This window comes from Phocoena sinus, chromosome 5 (genome assembly GCF_008692025.1).
Source record: "Phocoena sinus isolate mPhoSin1 chromosome 5, mPhoSin1.pri, whole genome shotgun sequence".
Lineage (NCBI taxonomy): Eukaryota > Metazoa > Chordata > Mammalia > Artiodactyla > Phocoenidae > Phocoena > Phocoena sinus.
This window is the reverse complement of record NC_045767.1, coordinates 3325357-3349955: the sequence shown is the minus strand read 5'-3', so window position 1 is coordinate 3349955 and position 24599 is coordinate 3325357. Positions and strand designations below refer to the sequence as shown.

Here is a 24599-nt window from a genome sequence, read left to right as displayed (position 1 = left end):
CCTTGTTCTTTCCGCCCATGATCCCCCAGGGCCCTGGTGCCCAAGCACCCCTTCTCCCAGGACAACCACACGTGAGGAGGGGGAAAGGCCAGTGCTTCTTCCAGGGCTCCCTCTGATTACAGGAGAGACCGGAGGTATCAGTTATGGTCATGGAAAGCCTAAAATTCCCCTGTGTGCACCCTGCCATTACCCCCACCTGCCATTAGATAAATGCGTCTGGAGGTTCTGTGAAGTCTTGGGGTGCCCCGCTCCCCAGCCACCTCCAGAGAACAGGGTGGCCATTTCAGAAATCCTCTTCTAGAGAATTCTGCCTCCTAGGGCCTGCCACTTGCTTCCCGCCGCTTTCCCAATTCCCACCGCCCATGTGGTCCCTCCTTCCTCACCTAGGAGGGGGAGGGAACTGTTTCCCCCTGGGAGGGGTTGGTCCCTGGAAGCACACCCCCCAAGCAGAGAGCACACAGTAAGTGCTCACTAAAGGCACACTCCCTCCCCAGTCCCCCCCAGCCCCCCCGGAAAAACAGCTGTCCCCACTGTTTTCTGCACCATGGCCAGAGGCCATACTGCAGTCTGCAGCCAGACAGGCTCAGGGGAGAGCACAGGAGTCCGAAACCTGGCCCAGCTGCGTGAGCTGAGCAAGTGACTCAAGTCTGGTGAGTCTTGGTCGCACCCTGAAAAATGGGGTGACAGCCCCTCCCTGCCAGGGAATGTAGGGAAAAGCCCTCAGCCCAGTGGCGAGCCCCAGAAGGCTCTCGAAAAGGGGCTCTGGTCACTCCAGACTCTCTCCAGGAGCCAAGGCCCCCGGCTCTAGGCCTCAGTTTCCCCAAGCGCACTAGGCGCGGCTGGCTTGTGGCGACGTGGGATTTTTCAGCGCCACACAGAGGCTGTCAGACCCAGCGAGTGCGTCGCCAGCGCCAGCTGTGGGGATACGCAGGGGTGAGGGCCCGCAGAGAGGACGCGCGCACGTCCGGGCGGGTCGCACACACCTGCGGGCTCCGCGACCCCAAGTTTGACCCGGGCCAGCCCAGGGCGTCGGGCGTCAGGCCTGACGGCCCCCCACCCAGGCGCTGCTGGAGCCGCACAAGGGCGGCGGCCCCTGCCGCAAAGGCCCCATGTCACCACACCTCTCCGTGGCAGGGTCTACATTGGTCCCGTGCCCCCTCGCCGGACCCTGGCCGCCTCCTGCAGCCTGTGGCGACCCCGGACGCCAGGGAGAAGCAAAGGAGTGGCGCCTTCCAGACAGCCCAGCGCAGTCACCCCGGCGCCGAGCGGGGAAAGGGTCCCCAGTGCGCGCTGCCAAGCTCACCGCCTGGGGCGCAGGGACAGGGGGCTGCGCGCTGCACCCTCGGGACTGCAAGACCCTGAAGCAGAAGTTGGCTGGAGCAGACCCCCAGTCTGCAGGTGCAGCCACCCCAGCCCTCGCGGCGCCGCGACCCAGCTCGGGGACGCGCGGGTCCCTCGGTCCCCACACTCACCTGCGCTCATCTCAGCGGCAGCTCGGAGTCGGGTCGTCTGGGCTCTGCGCAGCCGATGCTTCTGCCCGCAGGTGCCGCGCCTACCGGCGCGAAGGGCCGCCCGCCCGCCTGCCCGCCTGTCTGCGCCCGCCTGCCCGCAGCGCCGCCGCAGCCCCGCGGCGCGTCCGCCCCTCCCCGCCCCGCCCCGCAGACCCCGCCCCGCCCCTCGGCCCCGCCCTTCTCCCGCCCCCCGCCGCTTTGCGGGCGGGGCGCACCCTGGGAAGTGTAGGCGCCGCGCCCCCGCCGCTCCACCTTCACGCCCCAACCCCCGCAGGGACGGACTACAGTCCCGGTAGGCTGCGCGGCCCGCGCATGCGCAGGCGGGCGACGCCGCTGCGGCCTCCCGCAGTCACTCGTGGGTCTCTGCGGAGTTGTCCACCGGGTCCGGCTGGCGGCCTGGCTGGCGACGGCTCTCAGGATCCCGCGAGTGGCGAGGCGGGCGGCCGAGTGAGAAGCAAGCTTGGTGCAGCTCTTGTTGAGTCGTGCAGCTGCAAAGGGTCAACTTCCTCCTTCCCCAGTCCGCAGAGGGAGACTGAGGCGGGGGGCGCGGGCGGCAGGACTCGCCCACCCGCCCCGGCGAGGCTTGCGCTCCCAACTCTAGGTCTAGGGCTCGGCCAGGAGGGGCCGAGCAGAGAGGCCAGAGGACAGCGGCTCCGGGGGAGACCCGAAGTCCTGCAGAGCCAGCCATGGGCGAGGCTGGTCGGACAAATCCCCACGTACCCTAGAAACCCAGAAGGCCTGGCTGGGTGGCTGTCCTGCAGCTTTCCAGCTCCAATGCCTGTCCCCTGGAGCCTTTTTCCCAGAACACAAGTGGATGTGATGACGGAAGGAGACTAGGAGGAGCAGGTGCCCTGTTCTCTACCCAGCGCTGCTCTCAGCAGTGCAGCCCTGAGCGAGTCCCTTCCCCTCTGCGGGCATCAGGGCCCCTTCCATGAAGTGGCTGAGTGAAGGATCCACCACGGCTGAGAGCATTAAATTCAGATGCTTACTGTTGGTGGGAATGTAAATTGACACAGCCACTATGGAGAACAGTATGGAGGTTCCTTAGAAAACTAAAAACAGAATTACCATATGATCCAGCAAGCCCACTACTGGGCATATACCCAGAGAAAACCATAATTCAAAAAGACACACGCACCCCAATGTTCACTGCAGCACTATTTACAATAGCCAGGTCGTGGAAGCAACCTAAATGCCCATCGACAGATGAATGGATAAAGAAGATGTGGTACACATATACAATGGAATATTACTCAGCCGTAGAAAGGAACGAAATTGGGTCATTTGTAGAGATGTGGATGGATCTAGAGACTGTCATACAGAGTGAAGTAAGTCAGAAAGAAGAACAAATATCGTATATTAACGCATATCTGTGGAACCTAGAAAAATGGTACAGATGAACCGGTTTGCAGGGCAGAAATGGAGACACAGATGTAGAGAACAAACGTATGGACACCAAGGGGGGAAATGGCGGGGTGGGGGGGGGAGGTGACGGTGTGATGAATTGGGAGATTGGGATTGACATATATACACTAATATGTATAAGATGGATAACTAATAAGAACCTGTTGTATAAAAAAATAAATAAAATAAAAAAACAAACAAACAAATTCAGGTGCTTAGTCCTGGCTAGAGCAGAGGCAGGCCACTAGGGGTGGGGGGCCCGGGCATCTGACCGCCTGGTGGGGAGCCTGGCTTCTCCTCCGTGTGCATCGCTAGAGTGTTAGCAGTCCCTGCCTCTCAGGATACTTCTGAGGATCCCGCGAGCTAATGCATGCTGTGCCCCAGCAGGAGTCGGGATCAGTAAATGTCTTTGAAGTTATCAGCCTGTTATTACTCTTCTCACTGCCTTTCGTAGGGCCTGGCACGGAGTGGGCACTCCACGGGTACCAGTTGTCTAAAGGAAGAGAAGGATGGAGGGAAGGAGAGAGGGTGCTGACCCCCAGCACCATCACCCTGGGCAGCAGTCCATCCAACATGGGAGCACCCCTGCCTCCACTCGCCCTCTTCAGCAAGCTCTCCATCAAGCTCCCCACAGAAAGGTGTGGTCGGGCACTTGCTCCCCAGTCCCCGTCAGCCAGAGGGTGGGTCTGGGTGGCCTGGCTCTCAGCTGGTCCCAGAGCTCAGTCTGCCAGGCGGCCACCCAGACCTCCCCATGGAGCCGGCCCCACCTCTCTGCGCAGATACCTCCAAATGGGGCAGGGACTGGGGAGTCACAGCAGTTCTCAACTCCTTGAGGAAGGACCTCGGGGTCCCATGGTTCCATTCTTCACAGGGGCAGAAACTGAAGCCCAGGGAAGTCCTGCCAGAGACGCCCAGCAAGTTGACATGCAGGGACTTGACCTAGGTGTCCTGTAGCCAAGCCTCTGCCCTGGCCCAGCTGGTTCTCCCACAAGGGAACTCCAAGTGGGCCAGGCCCGCTGCAAGGGGCCCGCAGAGACTGATTGGTTTGGGTAGACGGAACCAGGTTTCGGTTGTCATCCGCGGTGCTGTGAACCAGCTGTGACCTCGGGCAACTTGCTTGCCCTCTCTGTGCCTCAGCTTCCTTAGCCTTCAGACCACAGTGCCTGCCTGATAGGGCTGTTGGGAGGGTCACACGAGTAATGTGACTAAAACCCTTCAAAGCTCAAAAAGTCAGGGCTCAATGCAGGGTAGTTATTATTATATCTGTCACTGAAGCAGACCAGAGAGCAGTATGCACCATCACCAGCCCTTAAAGACTGCTGTCTTTTCTCACCTGTCTTCCATCCATCCATCCACCCACCCGCCATGTATTCAACACCTTTAGTGAACTGGGCACCGTTCTAATGAAGAAAACAGGCAAGAATCTATATCACGAGTCACATGATTCATTGGAGAAAGTGCCACTACCTGATTTTTTTTTTTTTTGGCTGCATTGGGTCTTCGTCGCTGCATGTGGGCTTCCTCTCTAGTTGTGGCGAGCGGGGGCTACTCTTCATTGCAGTGCATGGGCTTCTCATTGCGGTGGCTTCTCTTGTTGCGGAGCACGGGCTCTAGGGCCCGAGGGCTTCAGTAGTTGTGGCTCACGGGCTCTAGAGCGCAGGCTCAGTAGTTGTGGCGCATGGGCTTAGTTGCTCCGCGGCGTATGGGATCTTCCCAGACCAGGGATCGAACCCGTGTCCCCTGCATTGGCAGGTGGATTCTTAACTACTGCACCACCAGGGAAATCCCACCACCTGCTTTCAAGCAGGCCCTGAGGGAAGGGGTGTCAGAGGGGCTCCTTGACACAAGGAGGTCCTGGACAGGCTATCGGTCAAACCGAGACCCTTTCAACGTTTGTCCAGTGCGTTCAGATATTAGAGGAACAGCTGGGCCTTGCTGAGTACAGATGCAGAGGGAGGAACCATGAGGCAGCGGGAGCTTCCCTGGTCTGCCCCCCGCCACCCCTGCCGGGCTCACACCTCCTGCAGACAGAAGGGACACAGAGTAGGGGCTGTGCCTGCTCCTTGGGGCCACTCCCCCTTCAAGCGCTTATCAAACGTTCCCCCTGGGGGAGTTCCCAGCTCATGTCACAGGGGCCCCTTCCAGCCCCTCGCAGGTGGGTGCCCCAGGCAGTGGCCCCCTGGCCCTCTACCGGCTCCTGCAGCCTTTGCCCCATCATTCCTGCCTAAGGACTCACAGGTTTCATTTGCTTTCATCTTCCCCACGACCTTTGAAGGAGGGCCATGGACTTCTACCCTACAGGCTTGGAGAGCGGATGTGACCAGGCCAGGCTTCACTCAGGGGGAGCACAGAAAGAGCTGAGCTTTCCAAGACATCTGTGGACTAGGTGCCCTGGCCAGAGCCTCCAGCGGTAGCGCTGGCCCACGTTCCTCCTGGGATGGATCTCAGGGCACTCAGCCTGCCGCCTCTGGGGCTCTCATGGTCACTTTGGAATGAGGATGCCCTTAGAAGCGGGCACTTCCACTTCTCCCCTGCTCTGTGGCCCGGTGCCCTCCTTGTCTGAACCTGGAGGACAGTGGTATAATTGGAGCTGGGATGTGGGAGCCCTGGGTCATAAAGGGAGCGGGGGGATGTGCCCAGTGCCAGCAGCCAGCACAGGGGGCCAGGAGCAGATGGGAAGAGCCCAGGTAGGACCCTGGAGAAAACACGGGGAGCTCTACCCCACCACCACCTCCTCTAAATTTCCTACCACTTCTTATGGGATGTGGACTGTGCTGGTGATGGAGGCTGTGGAATATGGTGGGGGCAGCCTCAGACCCCCAGCCCCAGCTGGTTCCAAGGTCAAGCCTCCTACACCAAACGCTGCTGTCTTGTGGGCACCAGGCTATAATTTGGAGGTTCCGTTCCTGGTAACCCAGAGGTGATCATAAAACACAAAAATGATAAATGCAAGTGTGTTCCTTTCCAAGCATCTGTTAACTATGTAAAACACCTGCTCAGCAAAAAGGCCACAGCCATTCCTGGTGTACCTTTGGGAAATATTTTTCCTGCATGGGCTGTGCCGGGTGACGGTTTTCAAGAAATAAGTCCAGTGACCTGTGGGTAAAGACCTTTTCTTTCTGTGACAAATTCCCACCCCCTACCCCACCACTGCTTTGAGGGCCTGCAAATCGTTTCAAAATTCAGGTATTTGTCCTGCAAATGTTTATTGCCCTTTTGTGGAGCCTGAAGGTCTTGGGAAGTGAAGGATGCTGAGTGGTGGGATGGGACCAGGGCAGGCTGGGGCAGACCCCATTGCTGACCAGCACAGTCTGGGGGGGAGTGGGGATTTATGTTGGGTTTCTTGAGGCTGGACCAGGAGGGGCTGGGAGGGAGAGGGGCCAGGGGCTGCTTAAGTGGGGCAGAAGAGCCTGGGTGGAAGGGTTTTGTCTAATCCCAGTGGGGCCAGCCTCATGCTCGGGTAGAGGGAACCAAGGATAAGTATAAAACTGCAGCTGAGGGAGTTCCCTGGAGGTCCAGTGGTTAGGATTCCAGGCCTTCACTGCTGAGGGCCCGGGTTTGATCTCTGGTTGGGGAAACTAAGATCCTACAATCTGTGCAGTACGGCCCAAAAAGAAAGAAAGAAGGAAAAAAAAAAAAAACCTGCCACTGAGGAGGTTGCCCAGGGCCAAGCCAGGTGAGGCAAGAAGTCAGGACTAGGGCTGCGATGCCCGGGGACCACTCTGTGTCAGAGAACCCTCCATCCTCATCCTCACACCCATTTAACAGATGGAGAAATCGAGGCTTTAGCGTGCCCAAATGCAAATATTCCCCAGTGGAAGAGCTGGGATGCACGCCCAGGCCCTTCCGAAGAGCGAGCCTGTGGGCTTCGGCACACGCCCCTCCTGGATCTGTCGGGCCTCCAAGGGGCGTTGTGGAGGCCAACTGACAAGGCTGAGGGACCTGAGCCGAGGGTGAGGTGCTTGGCCCATAGGGACCTGCCCCACTGGACCCAAACCATGACAGGCCCTCTGCCCCCCGCGCTGGAGGATGCCCCACCCTCACCTGACAGCTCAGCTTCCCCCACTGGACTCTACTGGAGATTCCCTCCTTGGAGAAGACCCCCTGAACCCCCAGCTAAACCAGGGGCCACCTCTGCTCCCCGAGGCCTTGACTGTCCCTGCCAGGTCACTCTATGCTCTTGCCATTTATTTCCTGACTCCCTCACCAGACATCGGACCACCCAAGCAGGGCTATGTCGGGCTCATCAAGGGGTCTTCAGAGCACCTCGGGGTCTCCAGTGCATCCCTGGGTCCCCAGCGTGCAGGAGAGTAGCCACTGAACTCCAGGGTCAGCGTGCACCCTGCTGACATTCCCTTTTCTGCCTCTCACTCAGCACAGCAAAAGGAAAGATGTAAGACTCCCTGAGCCCCTTCCCAACATTCCTGACCTTGCCCTGGATCTGCTGAGGCTTCCCACAAATTGCTTCTCCACAGAGAGAGTACGGTGTGGCTGGGCTCACCTGGGGCCTGGTCTAGAAAGGTGTCACCCTGGAAACCCAGATGTGCAGGCATCCTGCAAGTGGGAGGCCCTCGGCCCACGGAAGAGCCACAGTTAGAGGCCCTGAATAACCCAGGGCACGTCCAGGCCTTTTCTCGCCCAAGCTGTGGGTTTCTCTGTACTTTCCTTCACCTCCAAATACAGCCCAGAAATTGATTCACTTAACAGCCAAATGGAGACACAAATGAAATATGATTTCATTGTGGGATCTTTCCAGCCACTCAATAATTTAAAACCCGGCCACATGAAACCAGGAGTAAAAATAACATGACTCACATCTTGGAGCCTCACTTCCTCAAACACAAGTCCACACACCTGGATTATTCAGCGAATTCAGGTCCAAGCTCAGCATCACACACCTACAGTTCTCCTGAATTCTCCAGGCCGGATGGAAGGAGAAAGGTGCATTGACTCTCCATAACGGCTGAGTCTATTGAAGTGAGGGCTGAGGTCTGGCTCCTAATCCCGCCTTGGGTGGGAACACTGCCCCAGCAGAGAGGGGACCCAGCCCCATGTGCCCTGTGTCCACAGCACTAAAAACAATTGCTGGGAACTGTGCTGTTCTCCACCCCCGACACTCTAGGAGCCTGCTCCCTGTCCCTGGGGTGAGGCAAGCCTGGCTTCACCCACGAACCAGAGCTCATGCAGCATCCATTCCCAGGGCCACTTCCCCGAACCACCCCTTTGTGTCTGTCCCTTGTGTGGCTGGACACAGAGGCCTGGGCACTGACTGTGGATCCAGGGCACAGAAAGCCTGGCACTTTGCAGGTGAGGGGCAAAAGTTTCCTGAAAGGAACTCAGTCGTATTCATGAAGAGGCATATTTTTAACAGAAAGGTAACATGACTTCATGGAGAAAAATATATCATCCACACTTCTCAGGATACTGTTCTCACAGGAAGATGTATTGTTTCAACAAGGCCAATCAATCTCTTTACTTCACTGCCCCCACGTGGTGGAGTACTCTAATTGCAGGCACGCTACCGCAGAGTGCTAATTCTCCTGCGTTGCCAGCCTTTAGATCCAGCCTAGGATAGGTGTGCAGGCATTGCTCTTGGTAAAGAGCACCCACGCACCTGCCTTCAGCCAACACAAGGGGAGAGAAAGGAAGGTGCAATTTCACGCAAGGTCTTCAGCCATCCTCTCACCCTTTCCTGATATTTGAGGTGTTGGCTGCAGAGGCTGTATGTAGTTTGTAATCATGACCTAATGAAGCATATGAGTGTGGAGAGGTGGGGCAGCTCTCGGGAATTCCTTACTCTCTGTCTCCCGACTGGTGTTTACCTGATGCCCATTTCTCTTGCTCCTTGCTTTCTCACAGAACCCAAATTTCCATTCTTTCTCACCATGCAACCCCAGTAAGAAGTCCCCATGGGCTTGCCAGTAAGCTGGCCCAGTTCAGAAGGTTCTGAGGGGTCTAAGGGCGACTACCTTCCTCTGGAGACAAGGATCAGCTACACCACTTAGCACCCAGCTTTCCCTGGACACAGGACTTTCTCCAGGAATGGCATAGGACCCAGTTCAGGCCAATGGGATGTGAGTGGGGAGAAATGCTGGAAAAGATATTTGTCTTCCGTAGGAGAGAGCTCCAGGACACCCTCCTCTCTCCTGGTCTGGATGTTGTGATGGGGGATGTATTGCAATTTTGTCCCCATACGGACAGCCTGAGAATGAGGCCAACATCAGGAGGAAATCAGGGAGAAGTGGGGCCAGAGCCCCTGGATCAAGCCGGTACTGAGACCCACCTATCTCTGGACTTCCAAGTCCATGAGCCAAGAAAGACCTTTGAGCCACGTGGGCTTGAGTCTTTCGTTATTTATTACACCACCCTCAAGTCCCCTAAGGCGTCGCTGTTTGTGATGTCATTGAAAGTGTCCTGGGCAGGATCTCCCTCCAGATGGAATGATGCTTGGATTGCGCTTGACTTAAGTGGCAGGACAGTCCAGGAAGCCCTCTCCTTCACCTGCTCCCTGGTCTGGTAGGAGAGATGGGGGAATTCCTGAGAGCCTCTGGCTTGCCTTACCCTCATCAGAGATGGAAAGAAAGGTGGCACCTCCCAACTCTGTTCCAGGCAAGACTCAGCAAGCAAAGAATATCTGCTGTGTGTCAGGGAAATTCTTAGAGGTCAACCTGCCAAGACCTGGAAGGGGAAGTACACTCACCATGGAATACTCCCTGGGTTTCCAATTCTTCACCCAGTGGGGGCTGATAGGAAGTCAGTGTCCAATTTGTGAATGATAATCAGCGATATTGTCTATGTAGGCTCCTTAGGAAGAGGCCTCAGAACAAGAGTACCGTTTTGCAGCAAAGAAGACATGACATTGAGTCCCACACCAAGGGATCTACTTGTCCTGCCCCGGAAGCTGTCAGCTGATAGAATGCCCCCTCCAAGGCTCGGCACAGGGACCATCCCCTGCAGATGGAGCCCTGTCTTCCAGGATGCAGTACACGCCCGGAACCAGCAGGCGGCGCACAGGACCGAACCAAGAGCAGAAGCGCGCCTGGCCCCTGTCACCATCATCCGCGGGGACCCACTAGTGGGGTGTGTGCTGCTCACCTCTGCGATCTTGGGCTCTGCTGGGTTAGTGGTCCTGGTTCAGCATGGGCGGAGCGGATGGGGATGCTTCCACCAGGGGACGGAGTAAAGATTCCATTGATGTTGAAACTGTCTGCGAGTGGGGACCTCCGACCAACGGACCAGAAAGGCAGAGTTACTCTCCCAGGGGTGGGAGTGGCGGGGGACGGTGACGGCCCCTCATCATCCTGAGGAACTAGGGGTGCCCCTACAGTGAGGGCAGGGGGCGTAAGCCCGGAACCCGGAGGACCACGGCGGCATCCCTGGGCTCTTCCACCCGCGGTGGCAGTAAACAGGCAGGGCAAGGACCGTTGTATGAAAGGGGCCGGCAGTAAGGGCTGCTGAGGGTCTGGGCCTCCCGCCCCTCAAGTGACCTTGATGGAAGTGCCGGTCAAGGGCAGGGAGGAGAGAGAGGACAAGCGTCCATGGGAGCCTCTCCTGAAGCTGCAGGGCCAAACCTTGTTTTGCTAAACCTCCTGAGTGAGTCTCTGTAGAGGCCGCATAGTGGCCGGGCCTTGACGGGGACGTGAGCAGAGCTGAGCCACGCAAGGGCGGGCCTGCGGCGGGCACGTCGGGCGCTGCCCTGCAAGGCTCTTCGATTCTGCCCTGGGCTTCGCTAATGCGTGGTGTGGATGCCTGCGTGACCGGCCCGTCTGCCAACCAAGTGGCGCAAGGCCACCGTCAGCCAAGGCCACCCTTGACCGAGGGGGCTGGAGTCTGGGCACCCACGGCCCCTCTTCAAGGCTCGAGTGGACAATTCCCAGGCACATTCCTCTCAGCTCCTTAGAAGATCTCAGAGGGATCAAGGTCCAGGGTGAGTAGCTCGACAGCGTCCATTCATCACTGGCCCCCACCCCGCCTTGCGGCCCTCTCCTCGGACCTCACTCCTGTCCCCGGGGATCACTTTCACAGTCAACTTCCTCTTCAAAGCCCTGTCTCCCTTTCTGGAGTGGGGTTAGGGGAGGAAGACCAGACTTAGACAGGGAGGGCTCGGAGCAGCAGGAGAGGGGGCTGCCAAGGCTGGGGTGTGGGAACGAAGACCGAAGGAGCCTTGGATCCCAGGCTCAGATCCCAGGCGCCGGGGCTCCTGGGAGATTTAGAATCAAAGCGGCCGAGTCTCGTGTCTGAGCTATCTGAGTGACTGTGAGATGGCAGAGACTAGAGACGTCAGGCACGTGGGGAGGAGTGGTGGGCAGAGAGGGAGAGAGACACAGAGACAGAGAAAAAATGGAGAAGGCGTTGAGGGTAGGGGAAGGGAAACAGGAGCTGGGAGTGATGGGAAAGGGAAACCGAGCCGCCTTTCTCCGGCCAAGTTCTGAACCCAGGACTCAGTGATTCGCGGGCCTGTTTTCTCTCAGGGATGCTTAGCCGTGGACGTTCTAGCTGCATGGGGGTGGCAAGGGGTTAATTCGTTAGAACGATGGATGCCTGAGGGTATTAGAGCTCCGTTTTCTCAAGGAATCCTTGATGAAAACGGTTGAAAGGAAGCAAAGGGCAAGAGATGTTTCATTGGCATTAGAATCCCGCACCCTGAATGCTGTTCTCGTTTCTCTAAGCACATCCTGGGCCGCTGCGAGGGAGAAGGGGGAGAAGTTAGGAGTATTCTTGCTGATAACAGGTAATCTGACCTATTCTCTGAAAGGCAAACTAACTATCTGTCTTCTTACACTCGGCTAGAGGGAGAGAGAGAGAGAGACAGAGGCCGAGAAAAGACGGTAGCGGCCCTGCAGCCTCCAACTTCTAACGAAGGAAAAGCCCGCACGTGGGTTTTCTCAGCAACTATGCCCACAACCTGAACCACCAGCCACAGAGGAAAGATTTGCAGTTGTCATACTGTCATCCTTCTCTGGGCCTCACTCTTCTCATCTTTGAAATGGGAACAATCCTAGGGCCCTCGCAGGCTGGCGCAGACAGAATAATGAGGTGATGTGAGCCGGTGCTCAGCGACCCGTCCCCCCTGCCGCAGGTGAACGGGGGGCGTGAGAGCCCCTCAGTGCCCCTGGCTCTAGCAGCTTCAGTCCTTCTGGCCTCCGTGGACCTCCCGCCACAGAAGTCCCGACTGTGAGCAGAGCATCCACCACCGCTCGGTGAAGCGCCCTCCCTGGGCCTGGGGGGCGGGGGTCAAGGAGGCTGCCCGCCCCCAAGCTGCATGAGCTTTAGGTTCTGACCATAAAGAGAATCCTGGGGGGTGCACGTCGGAGAAAACCCAGAGCTGGATGTCAGTTAGAGCAGTGACAATGGATTTTATTCTGGACTATTGCAATAGGTGGAACTGGGCTCAGTCCTGAATACAGGGTGGACAGGTGGGGTTTATGGCCCAGGAGCAGGTGGGGTCGCTGGATGGAAGATTACTAAGAGGGAACATCGGGGTGAAAGAGGTTCCGGCTAAACCCCCCAGACAGCATCCTTGCTGAAGGCTGGGAATCGGACATCCACTAGGGGGCACTGGGGTTGAGGCGTTGGACCGGCTTAGCTGGGTTCTGTCTATTTAGGACCAAGTTAGAATGAACGCTGAATCTACAGAATCTAAAAAAAGGGTACAAATGAACTTATCTACAAAACCGAAATAGAGTCACAGACGTAGAAAACAAACTTATGGTTACCAGGGCATGGGGGGGGCGATAAATTGGGAGATTGGGATTGACATATCCACACTACTATATATAAAATAGGTCACTAATAAGGACCTTGTCTAGCACAGGGAACTCCACTCAGTACTCTATAATGGCCTATATGGGAAAAGAATCTAAACAAGAGGAGTATATGTGTATGTACAACAGATTCACTTTGCTGGACAGCAGAAACTAACACAACATTTTGAATCAACTATACTCCGATAAAATTTTTTTTAAAAAGAAAAAAGCAAAAGGGCTCATGGGGGCCCGACTAAGTCTGGGTCAGGGTCTTAGTCATGCATGCGAGGGTCAGATCCATATAGCCCTGCAAAGGCTTCAGAAGCCGAACTGGCCTTGGAACTGCCGTCCACACAGACTGGACGGGGGACGCGGGGCCCAGCCCACCAGCTTGACCGCCTCCAGGTAAAAGCATTGCATTCATAGTTCAGAGTGTGTTTGGAGAGGGGACAGAATCATTTTGTATTGTCGTGGGGCGATTATATGTGTTGAAACTCAACACTGGACACCAGAGCAAAATTAATTTTACTGTATGTAAAATTTGTAAAAATAATGAAAACAAGCAAGAAGTAAGTGCTCTCCCTGTGCTGGGCACACAGCATTCCTACACTTTACCTACAGCCCTTCACCAACTCTGTGTCACGATCACCTCACACAGGTGAGGAAACAGGCTGACGAAGGGAGGGGTCTCCCCAGGTCATGTCTCTGGGGACCAGGGCACCGGGACCGGAGACCCAGGTCCACCCTGTGTTCTGTAGGGTCTGGTGCACGGTAGGCGTACAGGGCTGGGCTGAGGTCTGGAATGGCAGCTGAAGCCCGTCCAGCCATCCGGCCCGTCCGCTGTGTGAACAGAACACGCCTGCTGGCTAGGGCTCATTCCTTCCCTGTGGCTGGCTAACCAGGATCCCCTACAGCAGCGCTTACCTGACCGTAACTGGAGCTGCCCACGGCTGCCCAGTGCCAAGGTGGCCCCAAGGAGGCCGGGCCAGAATGAGGGAGACCAGCCAACACCCCGGGAGGGTCCTCTCTCCCCACCTCTCTCGGGTCTCCTGGCCCCCGCCTCACCTGTGGCCTTGCTCCTGCTGGGTTTCCCGGGTCCCTAGAAGAGGTGGCTCCCGGGAGAGCCAGAGACCCAGGCTCCAGCCCCTCTGGGCCACTGCTGAGCCGTGTGACCCGGGCAAGTTTCCTGATCTCATAGAGCCGCAGTTTCCTCATCCACAAGTGTGGATGATAACGTTGACCTCACAGGGAGGTCGAGGCGTGGATACGGTTGAAGAAGGACAAGCTGCAGGCAGCTGTACAGTAAGACCGGGTCTGCCCGTGAGAGCAGGACCTGGAGATTTTAGATTGACTGATTCAATAAAATCTGGACTCAGATGAGAAGGCAGACTAGGGGACCCAGGGACTCCCAGACAGACTCCTGGGGCAGGCAGGCTGGGGGGAGAACAGGCAGAGCTACAATATGTCCGTGTGTCATCTGGTCCACGCGTGACCCACCTCACAGCTGGGCACACCGAGACTCAGAGAGGGTGAGCACCCTGCCTGCAGTCACACAGCCAGCCATCAGCAGAGCCAGGAACACCCCCAAGATCAAGCGCTTCCTAATCCCAGGTGCTTTTTTCGTGAACTGTGGCGACCAAGGGGGTCTGCCAGAGCATTTTGGCAGATCACTCTCAGCCCCGTCCTTCCAGAAAATCAGGTCCTGTTTGTCATTTGCTCTCCCAAGGTGCAGTCAAAACAGACCTGCGGCCTTCCTGTGTTTCCTTCTCCAAACAAGGAGACGACATTCCAGGGCGATGGGGGAAGGGAGTAGACACTAATGAAGCAATGACCACTTGCCAAAGACTCGGCCCCAGAGCAACGGGCGCTCCTGTTAGTGAAGGCATTGCTTTTGCTTTACCCGAGTTACCCTATCGGCAGCCCCCGATATTGCTGGCTCCATTTCACAGATGAGGAAACTGAGGTCCTCCCGAAGCTAGCAAACGGCAGAGCGGAGAAGTGCACAGACCCCAAATGTGATTGATGCCACTGTCCATGTTCCTGTCCTGTGGGTGAGCCCTGTGATTTTTAGTGGCTCACAGACACTGACGTTTCTCATCACACAGTTTCTGTAGCTCAAGGGCTCTTGGGAGGTAGCAGTCAGACCATCGGCTGGGCTGTGGTCTCATCCAAAGCTTTGCTGGGTGGGGAGGATCACTTCTGAGCTCATTTTGAAGATGAATAACCTGAAGCTTGGGGACGTTAAGTGTCTGACTCAAGGAAATACGGCCGTAAGTGTCAGAACCAGGTGAGTTTCTCTCTTTCCACCCCACCCTGCCTCCTCTGAAAGGTGGGTGCCATGAGGGGCAGCCAGGAGGGAACGGTGCTTGCAGTTTCCGAGGGAAGGGCACCTGCTCCGTCCTCGTTGGCAGTTCCCACCGCTGGGGGCTCACACGTGCTCCACGCACATTGCCGCACTGAATCCTGGCTCGGCCAGCTCTTTCTGCATCCGTGCCGTGACCCCACAGATGTTACTTAGGCTGGGGGGGAGGCATCTGCCCAGGTGTCTTGCTGGGTGGCTGGTGGAAGTGGGACTCAGACTAGGTCTTCCTTGATTGCCCTCAGTCAGCTCCCTGTCTGGAGCAACAGAGATGGCTGAGAGCTCGTGCAGGGCCCTCACCTTGACTCGGTCAGTCGATGACCCCATCACCCCGAACACGGCACCCCAGGCACCAGCCACTTTGTGGCTGGCCACAAGTCCTGCCAGTGGGGTCAGAGCCCCTGGCCGTATTGATGCTCACTCCTGTCACCAGCTGTTGACCTCGGGCTCACTCTGTCTCCTCTGAACTCCTTTCTAAGGAGGCGAGGACAGAACACCCACTTCCTAGGACAGCTTTGGTGATCAGGTGAGGACCCAAGTGACCATGTGGCTGGGGACAGTATCATCACTGCAAGCTCTTAATATGCGTTATGTCACTAAATTCTCCATACTATTGTATGATGAAAACCCAGGGCTTTAACAAGTAGAGAGAACCAGGTGAAGACAGCTCAGCACTTCCTGGGCAAGCCCCGGCCCTCTCACCTGTTGGGGAGTGGGTGGTGATTATAGGAACACAGCCTTCGGGTGCACCTCCTGAGGGCACCACAGGGATCTTAACCCTGCGGGCCCCAGAGGGGTGACCCATGCGGCGTTTTTTGTGCTCAGTCTTCCACTAGAGGGCAGTGGTGGGCAGGGGCCACCACCACTCCCCCGTCCCCCCAACCCCCGGCTTTGGCCTGAGCGTGAAGGTGGGACTTGCCCAAAGCCACTCAGGGAGAGAATTACACCCCCTCCTCTGGGCTCCCTGGGGCTCATCCACGTGCCTGTTCACAGTGGGGGTCTGGAGGGAGACACACCATGAGCAAGTGACAACACCTTAAAGGATGAAAAACGGTGGGGAGGGGGGCCGGAGGTCCCGAGCCCGGGGCCTCCCGAGGAAAGTGGCACCAGGAGCCCAAGCTCTGAGGGCCGCTGCCAGCGTGCTCATCCTGGGCCCAGAAACTTGCTCAGGAACGCCTGCACGTATAAACGTGCATCCCAAAGATAGTTTTCATTACCCACCAGTTGCATTTTTTCTGAGTACAAAGTAATCATCTTCTGATTTTTTTTTTTTTTTTTTGTGATACGCGGGCCTCTCACTGCTGTGGCCTCTCCCGTTGTGGAGCACAGGCTCCGGACGTGCAGGCTCAGCGGCCATGGCTCACGGGCCCAGCCGCTCCGCGGCATGTGGGATCTTCCCGGACCGGGGCACGAACCCGTGTCCCCTGCATCGGCAGGCGGACTCTCAACCACTGCACCACCAGGGAAGCCCTCATCTTCTGATTTTAAAGTGAGACACCCTGAAAATACAGAAAGAGTGTAATGAACATTTAATGGCCCCGATCTTATCACCCTGATGACCACAGAGAACCTTTTCATATTCTTCTGTCCAGTTTTCTTCCTCTAAAGAGCATTTTCAAAACCACAAATGGGGGCTTCCCTGGTGGCGCAGTGGTTGAGAGTCCGCCTGCCGATGCAGGGGACACGGGTTCGTGCCCCGGTCCAGGAAGATCCCACATGCCGTGGAGCGGCTGGGCCCGTGAGCCATGGCCGCTGAGCCTGTGCGTCCGGAGCCTGGGCTCCTCAACGGGAGAGGCCACAACAGTGAGAGGCCCGCGTACCACAAAAAAAAAAAACCACAAATGGGCTCCGATCATCCATGATGTTTTGAAATCCCCTCCTTCAGCCTGGCCTCACAGGATACCTTGAGAATATCTTTGTGTAGTCAGTGTTTATCCTGCCATAACATCTACAGTAATTGTCTGGCAACTTCCCGCTGTCTGTGGGCTGGGATGGACCCTAGTCCTGGAGGGAGCCCCAGGCGACCTCATGGGAGTGCGCTGAGATAGCCCCCATGACCCTGTCCCAAGAACCAAGTCCAAGTCCACGTGGCCTTGGGGTGTTGCCCCAACCTCCTATTCACATATAAAGCTGCTTTGTGCCCATGGGGTCATGCCTGTCCCCACCGGGCATGCAGGTCTCAGCCTTGTCTTTGCCCCTGTTTGTATGTCACTCTGGCCGCAGGGAGCTCTGCTTATCCCAGAAGGGCTCAGACCAAGTACCGTCCATTTAATTCATAGCTTTTGCTTCCCGGCTGTGGGTATCTCGCCCTGTCAACACATGTTCTAGGGTCTTCTAGCTTCTCGTGGAGTGGTCACGCCTGCCCCTCAGGCCACCTTCTGCCCTTCACTGCATGGCTCACCCCGGCCCCTCCACGTTGGGGAGACTCACCCGGAAGACAGCCCCAGTCCACCGTGCTCCCTCTTGGGGATCACGGCTGGTACATTTGGCTTTCATTATTTTAAAGCAAGATTTCCAAAATGGTCTTTAAAAGGTTAAGACAAGAAATTTAGGATGTAGGTGATTTGTTTGTTTATAAGTGAATTCTGGGCTCCACAGCGCCAATCCCCAAGGCAAGATGGTTTGTACATCTCATGCACATCAGGGAAGCCCTCGTGTTCCTTGTACCAATCCTGAGCCCATCAAAATTAGGTTCAAGAAGGCGGATGTGAGGCTGCTGTGTGGTTGAGGAGAGGCGTCAGGGCATCCCACACAGGCTCACAATGGCCTCGGGCCCCTCAGCCAGCACCGCTGAGGGGAGCAGTGATGCCTGCGGTCTGGTAGTTGGGAAGAAGGTGTCTGCTCCAGAGCCGTGGTCCCCAGAAGGTCCCCAGGCCATCCACTTCCCACTTGCAAATGGGGAAACTGAGGCCCAGAGAGAGCTGTGTATTGTCCGAAGCGACCCTGGGATTGAAAATCCAGGGCTCCCTGGGAACTCCCTGGCGGTCCAGTGGTTAGGGCTCCGCGCTTCCCCTGCAGGGGGCGCAGGTTTGATCCCCGGTCAGGGAGCTAAGATCCCCCAAGCCATGCAGCGCAGTGCAAAAAGAATTTTAAAGGAAAAGAAAATACAGGGCTCCTGACACAGCTCAGCCCTGTGACAGGACCCACGGGGCTACGGAAGGGTAGAGGATGGGTCTCTAGCACAAAAGGGCTTCCAGACTCGAGAACTGAGCGGGGGAAATCCCTCAGTGGGACCCTGGCTAGGGGACTTCCAGGGGGAGAGTCTGTCCAAGCTGCCGGGCCCCTCGGGGCCTTGGTCTCCATCCCTGGAAATGGGCAGTGGCTGGGGGATGGGAGCCCTCGGGATCTAAGCCTGAGCCAGGTGCCTGGCACCCTGCCAGCCCTCGACCTGGGGGAGGGCCCCCTGAGGAGGGTGGTCAGGACCTAACTACCTCTAAGCCTCCGGCCTGGCCTCCCCCGGGGTTGGGACCAGCACCCTCCCCTGGCCCCCGGGTGGGGTCCTGCAGGTCAGCCTAGGCCTGCAGCGTTAGAGAGCTTGGTGGGCGTGACTAGGAATTTCAGGGCCCCGGGCAGGTTCCTGGGAACCAAGCCGCCAGGGGTTGGCCCAGGGAAGCGGGGTCACAGCTCAGTGCCCGCAGGGTGCCAACTCGGGAGCCAGGGGAGCCCCCGGTGGCCGTGGCCATGGGAGAGCTCACCCTCCATGCAGGGGCAGCAGGCCCTTGGTGAGCGGCGGGGGAAGGCTGCTCCATGTGTCCAGGCTTCTCGACTTTCCAGAGCAGCCAGATATCTTAGTGTGAAATCTCTACTTTCCACGGTTGAAAACGAATCAGCGGTCTTTACGCCCTTCGCCTGTGGCCTGGCGGTTGCTGACACCCGCAGGAATGTGAGCCCTGAGGCCAGAGCCCCGGTCCCGGGACAGGCCAGACAGGGTGAGCCCAGGTGAGCCCAAGGGGTCACAGGAAGCGAGCCCAGGTTTCTGGACTGAAGGGAGAGTGTCAGGGACCACGGTGACCAGTATTATCAGGTGTCAGCCAGCGGAGCGCTGTGGGAACCAACTCCGCGCTCTTGTAAGTAAAAGCAAAGAAAATGTTAGACACTTTGTACCTCATTCATTCACTCATTCATTCGTCCATCCACATGGGTGACGGGCACTGAGCGGCCAGCTCTTGTCCAGCCCCAAGGCCAGCGCAGGCCCAGCACCTCCTACCTCCTGCCCAAGCCAGCTCTTCCCCCAAGACAGCACAAATCATCTCGTGTGGCTGAGTCAGAGCCAGCAGGATGCCTGATAAAAATGCACAGCTGGGGTGTGCGTGTGCGTGTGTGTATGTGTGTGTGTGTGTGTACATGTGTATGTAGGGCATTGTTTTGAGCCCTTAACACTTACTAACTCTTTTATTTCTCACGAACACTGATGGGGAGGCCGAGTATCTAGCATTCTTCCATTTCAAAGACAGGGAGAGAGATGCACAGGACTTCCCTGGCGGCCCAGTGGTTAGGGCTCCACATTTCCACTGTAGGGGGCCCGGGTTCAATCCCCAGATCCCTGGTTGGGGAACTAAGATCCTGCATGCCTCATGGCTTGGCCAGAAGAAAAAAAAAAGGGAGGCACAGAGAGGTTAAGAAACTTGCCTCAAGTCACATGGCTAGTCCTGGGAGCAGGGGCCCCGCCCCTCGTGGTTCAGGGATCTGTGGAGGGGCACGGGAGGCTTGCCTGTCACAGGTGACTCTGCCCACCTATTTGAATGTCTGAGCATAGACGTGTCTTTGGGACGGGGTGCTCAGACTTGCCTGATGACAGGGGCCCCTTGGGAACTTGTTAAAAATCTAGATTTCTGGGTCCTGCCCTGGAAGGTGCTGACGCGGTGGGTCTGGAGTCGAGGATCTGTAACTTTAAGGACATCGCCGGTGACCCATGAGAAGCTACTTTGGGAAATGATCTCTCTGGACGCCCTGAGATCTGCTGTTGCCTCGCACAGGGCCCAGCACACAGCAGTTGCTCAATGGATGTTTGCTGAGCTCCCAGCTACCGAAACCGGCCCCAGCAAGAGGGGCGAACTCTTCTTGGACAGCCTAGCCGTGCTCAAGGGCCCATCCTCCTGCCTCTCTGAGGTACAGGGGCCAGGGGGGTGCCTCACCTGCCCGCCCAGCTCAGGAATGCTGACCCGGGATTGCTGACTTCCACGGGCCAGTAAGGAGGAGGAAGGTCGTGGAGGAGACCCGGCCCCTTCCTGGCAGGGCGGGCTGACCGCGGGCACAGCCAATGACCCGGGCTGACAGCTCAGGTCGCCTGATCGGAGCCTGGAGGGCCAGCTTGCTGCAAATGTGCGCCTTCCTGCCCACGACAGGCATCGCACAGCCAGGGACCGTCCTGAGGGGCCCCGGGAGCCTCCCTCCCTCCTTTCCTTGGCAGGGTGAGTTCCAGACCACCGGGCAGGACTGCTCTAGGAGGAGCCGCTCCTACGCTGCAGCCCCCAGCCCCACGCTGAGGGTCACCTGCCGGGGCAGGTGAGGCCAGGGGAGGGTGTGCGTGTGTCCCCAAAACAGTCCTGGCCGGGGAGCGGCAGGGCAGTTCTCAGCTGGCCCTGCGCCTGAGAAAGGGGCCAAGGGCTGGTGGTGAAGCTGGACGTTGTCAGGGTGGCAGTTGTGAGGCAGGGAGGTGTCTCCCCAGGGGTGGGTCTCATAGGGGGGAGCGGGGAGGGCTCTTGAGGGCCCAGGAGGCAGCAGTCCCGGGGATTCTGATCTTGGCTGAGCCCCTGGCCTGCGAGTAAGTGACTCCCCCTCTGAGCCTCAGTTTGCCATCTGCGAGAGGCGAGCGTCCGTGCTGGGGCTCAGGACGGTGTGCCCAGGGAGTACGGCGCCCATGGCCCTGGAGAGGAACAGAAGCCCTGGGCTGGGGGCCAGGTCCTGGCTTCCCCTTTCCTCTAAGGCTGCCCCACCCGCCCTGGGCATCAGCACCCGGGGTCTCTGCTCTTCCTCTTTCCCCCAGCCCCCACCCCACCCCCCAGGGGCCAAAGTCCCTGCGACACTGGGCAGTGGGCCCAAGAGTGGTTTTTGAATGGGTACTGGTGGAGGTGGAAGGGGTGGGGAATGTCCCTGCCTCGCGGCCCTGGGGTGCACTGCAGACCTCGCGTAGACTGATGGCGGGGATGGGGTGGGGTGAGGGGCAGCCCTGTGGCCCAGGCGAGAGTGTGCCCCTCTGATCCTCAGGCACTGAGAGCCTGGTGACCCTCCCTCTCTCCCTCCCCACCTCGGGGCTGTGGGTCAGGCCCCAGGCTGAGTTCTGTTTACACAAAACAGAGCCTACAATTCTCAGGTGACCTGTGGAGGGGCCCGGCCCTAGGCTCGAGGGGGTGTAACTTGCCCGAGATCACCAGCAGGTCATGGTGGCTGGAACCGGGGCCTCCGTTGAAGGCCTGCCTGGGCTCTCCCAGTGCCTCGGACCGCAAGGAGAGCACAAGGAGAGCCAGGCTCGGACCCCCTCGGCCTCCTTGTGCAGCCTGGGCGGCTCCAAGGCTGGCCCAAGGCCACAAGGCAAGTAGGCCTGGGACATGCCCTCCGGTGTCTTTGGGCTTTCATCCTTCTCTCTCCACACTTGCAGGTTGTTTCACCTTACTGGGCCTCTTTAAAAAAAAAAGATGTGATTTTTTTTTTTTTAAATACATGGACTCCCGTATTTTTTTATTTTTTATTTATTTATTTTTGGCTGTGTTGGGTCCTTGTTTCTGTGCGAGGGCTTTCTCTAGTTGCGGCAAGCAGGGGCCACTCTTCATCGTGGTGCACGGGCCTCTCACTATCGTGGCCTCTCTTGTTGCGGAGCACAAGCTCCAGACGCGCAGGCTCAGTAGTTGTGGCTCATGGACCTAGTTGCTCCGCGGCATGTGGGATCTTCCCAGACCAGGGCTCGAACCAGTGTCCCCTGCATTGGCAGGCAGATTCTCAACCACTGCACCACCAGGGAAGCCCCAAAAGACGTGGGTTTTTAAGAACAGTTTGATTTTTAAAATTTTTATTTTATTATTTATTTATTTATTGGCTGTGTTGGGTCTTCATTGCGGTGCGCGGCCTTCTCGTTGCGGTGGCTTCTCTCGTTGTGAGCACGGGCTCTAGGCGCGTGGGCTTCAGTAGTTGTGGCATGCGGGCTCAGTAGTTGTGGCTCACGGGCTCTACGGCGCAGGCTCAGTAGTTGTGGCTCACGGGCTTAGTTGCTCCGCAGCATGTGGGATCTTCCCGGACCAGGGCTGGAACCCGTGTCCCCTGCCTTGGCAGGTGGATTCTTAACCACTGCGCCACCAGGGAAGTCCAAGAACAGTTTTAGATTTACAAAACAATTGCAAATATAGCACAGAGAGCTTTTGTAAGCCCTACCCAGTCTCCCCTATTACTAACATCTTACATCGGTTCCATACATCTGTCACAACTAATGAACCAATATTGATTCATTATTACTAAGTGAAGCCCATACTTCATTCAGGTTTCCTTTGTTTCTACCTAATGTCCCTTTTCTGTCCCAGGACCCCAGAATCCCATCAAGGACCCCATGTGACATTTAGTAGTCACATCTCCTAGGGCTTCTGGACTGTGACAATCTCCCAGACTTTCCTTCTTCTTCTTTTTTTTTCTTTTATTTTTTGAAGTAGAGTTGATTTACAATGCTGTGTTAATTTCTGCTGTACAGCAAAGTGACTCAGTTATACGTATAAATATTCTTTTTCATATTCTTTTCCAGTATGGTTTATCACAGGATATTGAATATAGCTCCCTGGGCTCTACAGTAGGACCTTGTTGTTGACCCATTCTCTATACAATAGTTTGCACCTGCTAATCCCAAACTCCCACTCTATCCCTCCCACACCCCCCTCCCCCTCGGCAACCACAGGACTGTTCTCTATGTCTGTGAATCTGTTTCTGTTTCGTAGATAAGTTCATTTGTGTCATAGTTTAGATTCCACGTATCAGTGATATCATATGGTATTTGTCTTTCTCTGTCTGACTTACTTCACTTAATATGATAATCTCTAGCTGCATCCATGTTGCTAAAAATGGCATTATTTCGTTCTTTTTCATGGCTGAGTAATATTCCATTGTATACACGTACCACATCTTTATCCATTCACCTGTCGATGGACATTTAGGTTGTTTCCATGTCCTGGCTATTGTGAATAGTGCTTCTGTGAACACAGGGGTGCATGCATCTTTTCGAATTATAGTTTTGTCTGGATATATGCCCAGGAGTGGGATTGCTGGATCATATGGCAACTCTAGTTTTAGTTTTTTGAGGAACCTCCATCCTGTTTTCCATAGTGGCTGCACCAGTTTACATTCCCAACCGACAGTGTAGAGGGTTCCCTTTTCTCTACACCCTCTCCAGCATTTACTGTTTGTAGACATTTTGATGATGTCTGACTGGTGTGAGGTGATACCTCATTGCGGTTTTGATTTGCATTTCTCTAATAATTAGTGATGTTGAGCATCTTTTCACGTGCCTGTTGGCCATCTGTATAGCCTTTCTTATTTTAATTCTTTTGTTTTTGAGGAGTTTTGGTTTGGTGCTTTGTAAAATGCCCCTCAATTAGGAATTTTCTGATTAGACAGGGATTTTGTGTTATAATCTAATGCTAATTAGTTTCTTTTTACTCAGGTTTTTCGAGCTTTGGCCACTGAGGGCTCTTTCAGCTGGCCCTGCATCCCTCTGACACGTCTCATCATGGTGGGATTTCGTTCATTTGTTGCTTCAGTCATGTCCTTCCTTACCTTTCTGCCACTACAAGCCAGGCTTATCGTGTCTCTATCCTGGCCCAGTCCTAGAATCAACCATCTCTCCAAGAGTCCTGATTCCTTTTGTGGGAGAAAAGTCTTAGGAACCAAGATTTACCTGCACTCTGTGTGTGCTTGTTGCTACCTGGGTGTCTTTTAGGACCTCTCAGCAGATGTGTATGTGTATACGAGCCCATGTATAAACACACATGTATGTGTACACTTATGTGTACACATATCCATGTAAATATACATACCTATAAGTTAGCCTGTATATGTGTGCACTAGCCCGTGCATACACACGTATCTGTGTCTACTCATGTGTACATGTATCCATATATAAACACATATCTATGTTAGTGTGTACGTATGTATATACTAACCCATCTATATACACAGATCTGTAAGTTAGCAGGTATGTATACTAACTCGCGTATACACACGTATCTAATAAGTGTATCTATATGTAACCTGTGTATCTCTATCAAGTGAAACACGAATTCACAGCGATGCCTCTAAGCCGTCACCCATGGATCACTCCAGCCTCCTCTCCTTGGTTTTCTGTAGCTCCCACTCCAACAGTGAGAAACCCGGCTGTCACCACCCACCACCCATTTACTTAATTATTCACATTCTGACTACTGGACACACGTATAGAAGTGTAAGATTTTGTAACCCAGGCCCCCGTGGGGAACAACACGACCAGCTTGAGCCCAGGGCACATGTGTGAGGTCTTTTGCCTTCAACCTTCAGCCTCCACTCGTTGCCAACCTGATGTGCAGGTACCTCTCCCCTCTCTTCGGTGACGCTGTTTCGTACATTTGT

General features: G+C 56.1%; 2 protein-coding genes across 7 annotated transcripts in view; one reads left to right on the top strand and one right to left on the bottom strand.

Moving 5' to 3' along the window:
- The window catches only part of ABLIM2 (actin binding LIM protein family member 2), a 151236-nt gene extending 149639 nt beyond the window's left edge, over window positions 1–1597 (bottom strand). For all 5 annotated transcript variants that reach the window (XM_032633652.1, XM_032633647.1, XM_032633649.1 and 2 more), the window contains exon 1: window positions 1473–1597. In XM_032633652.1, coding sequence (XP_032489543.1) covers window positions 1473–1482 — 10 coding nt within the window. In that variant the 5' untranslated portion in view covers window positions 1483–1597. The remainder of the gene's footprint in view (window positions 1–1472) is intronic.
- Window positions 1598–20189: 18592 nt separating this feature from the next.
- Window positions 20190–24599, top strand: part of SH3TC1 (SH3 domain and tetratricopeptide repeats 1) — a 52947-nt gene continuing 48537 nt past the window's right edge. The window contains exon 1 of one of the 2 annotated variants that reach the window (XM_032632491.1): window positions 20190–20431. The gene's annotated coding sequence lies outside the window, so the exon portion shown is untranslated. Of the gene's footprint in view, window positions 20432–20463; window positions 20526–24599 lie in introns of those variants that run through there. The other variant, XM_032632492.1, reaches the window with a different exon arrangement.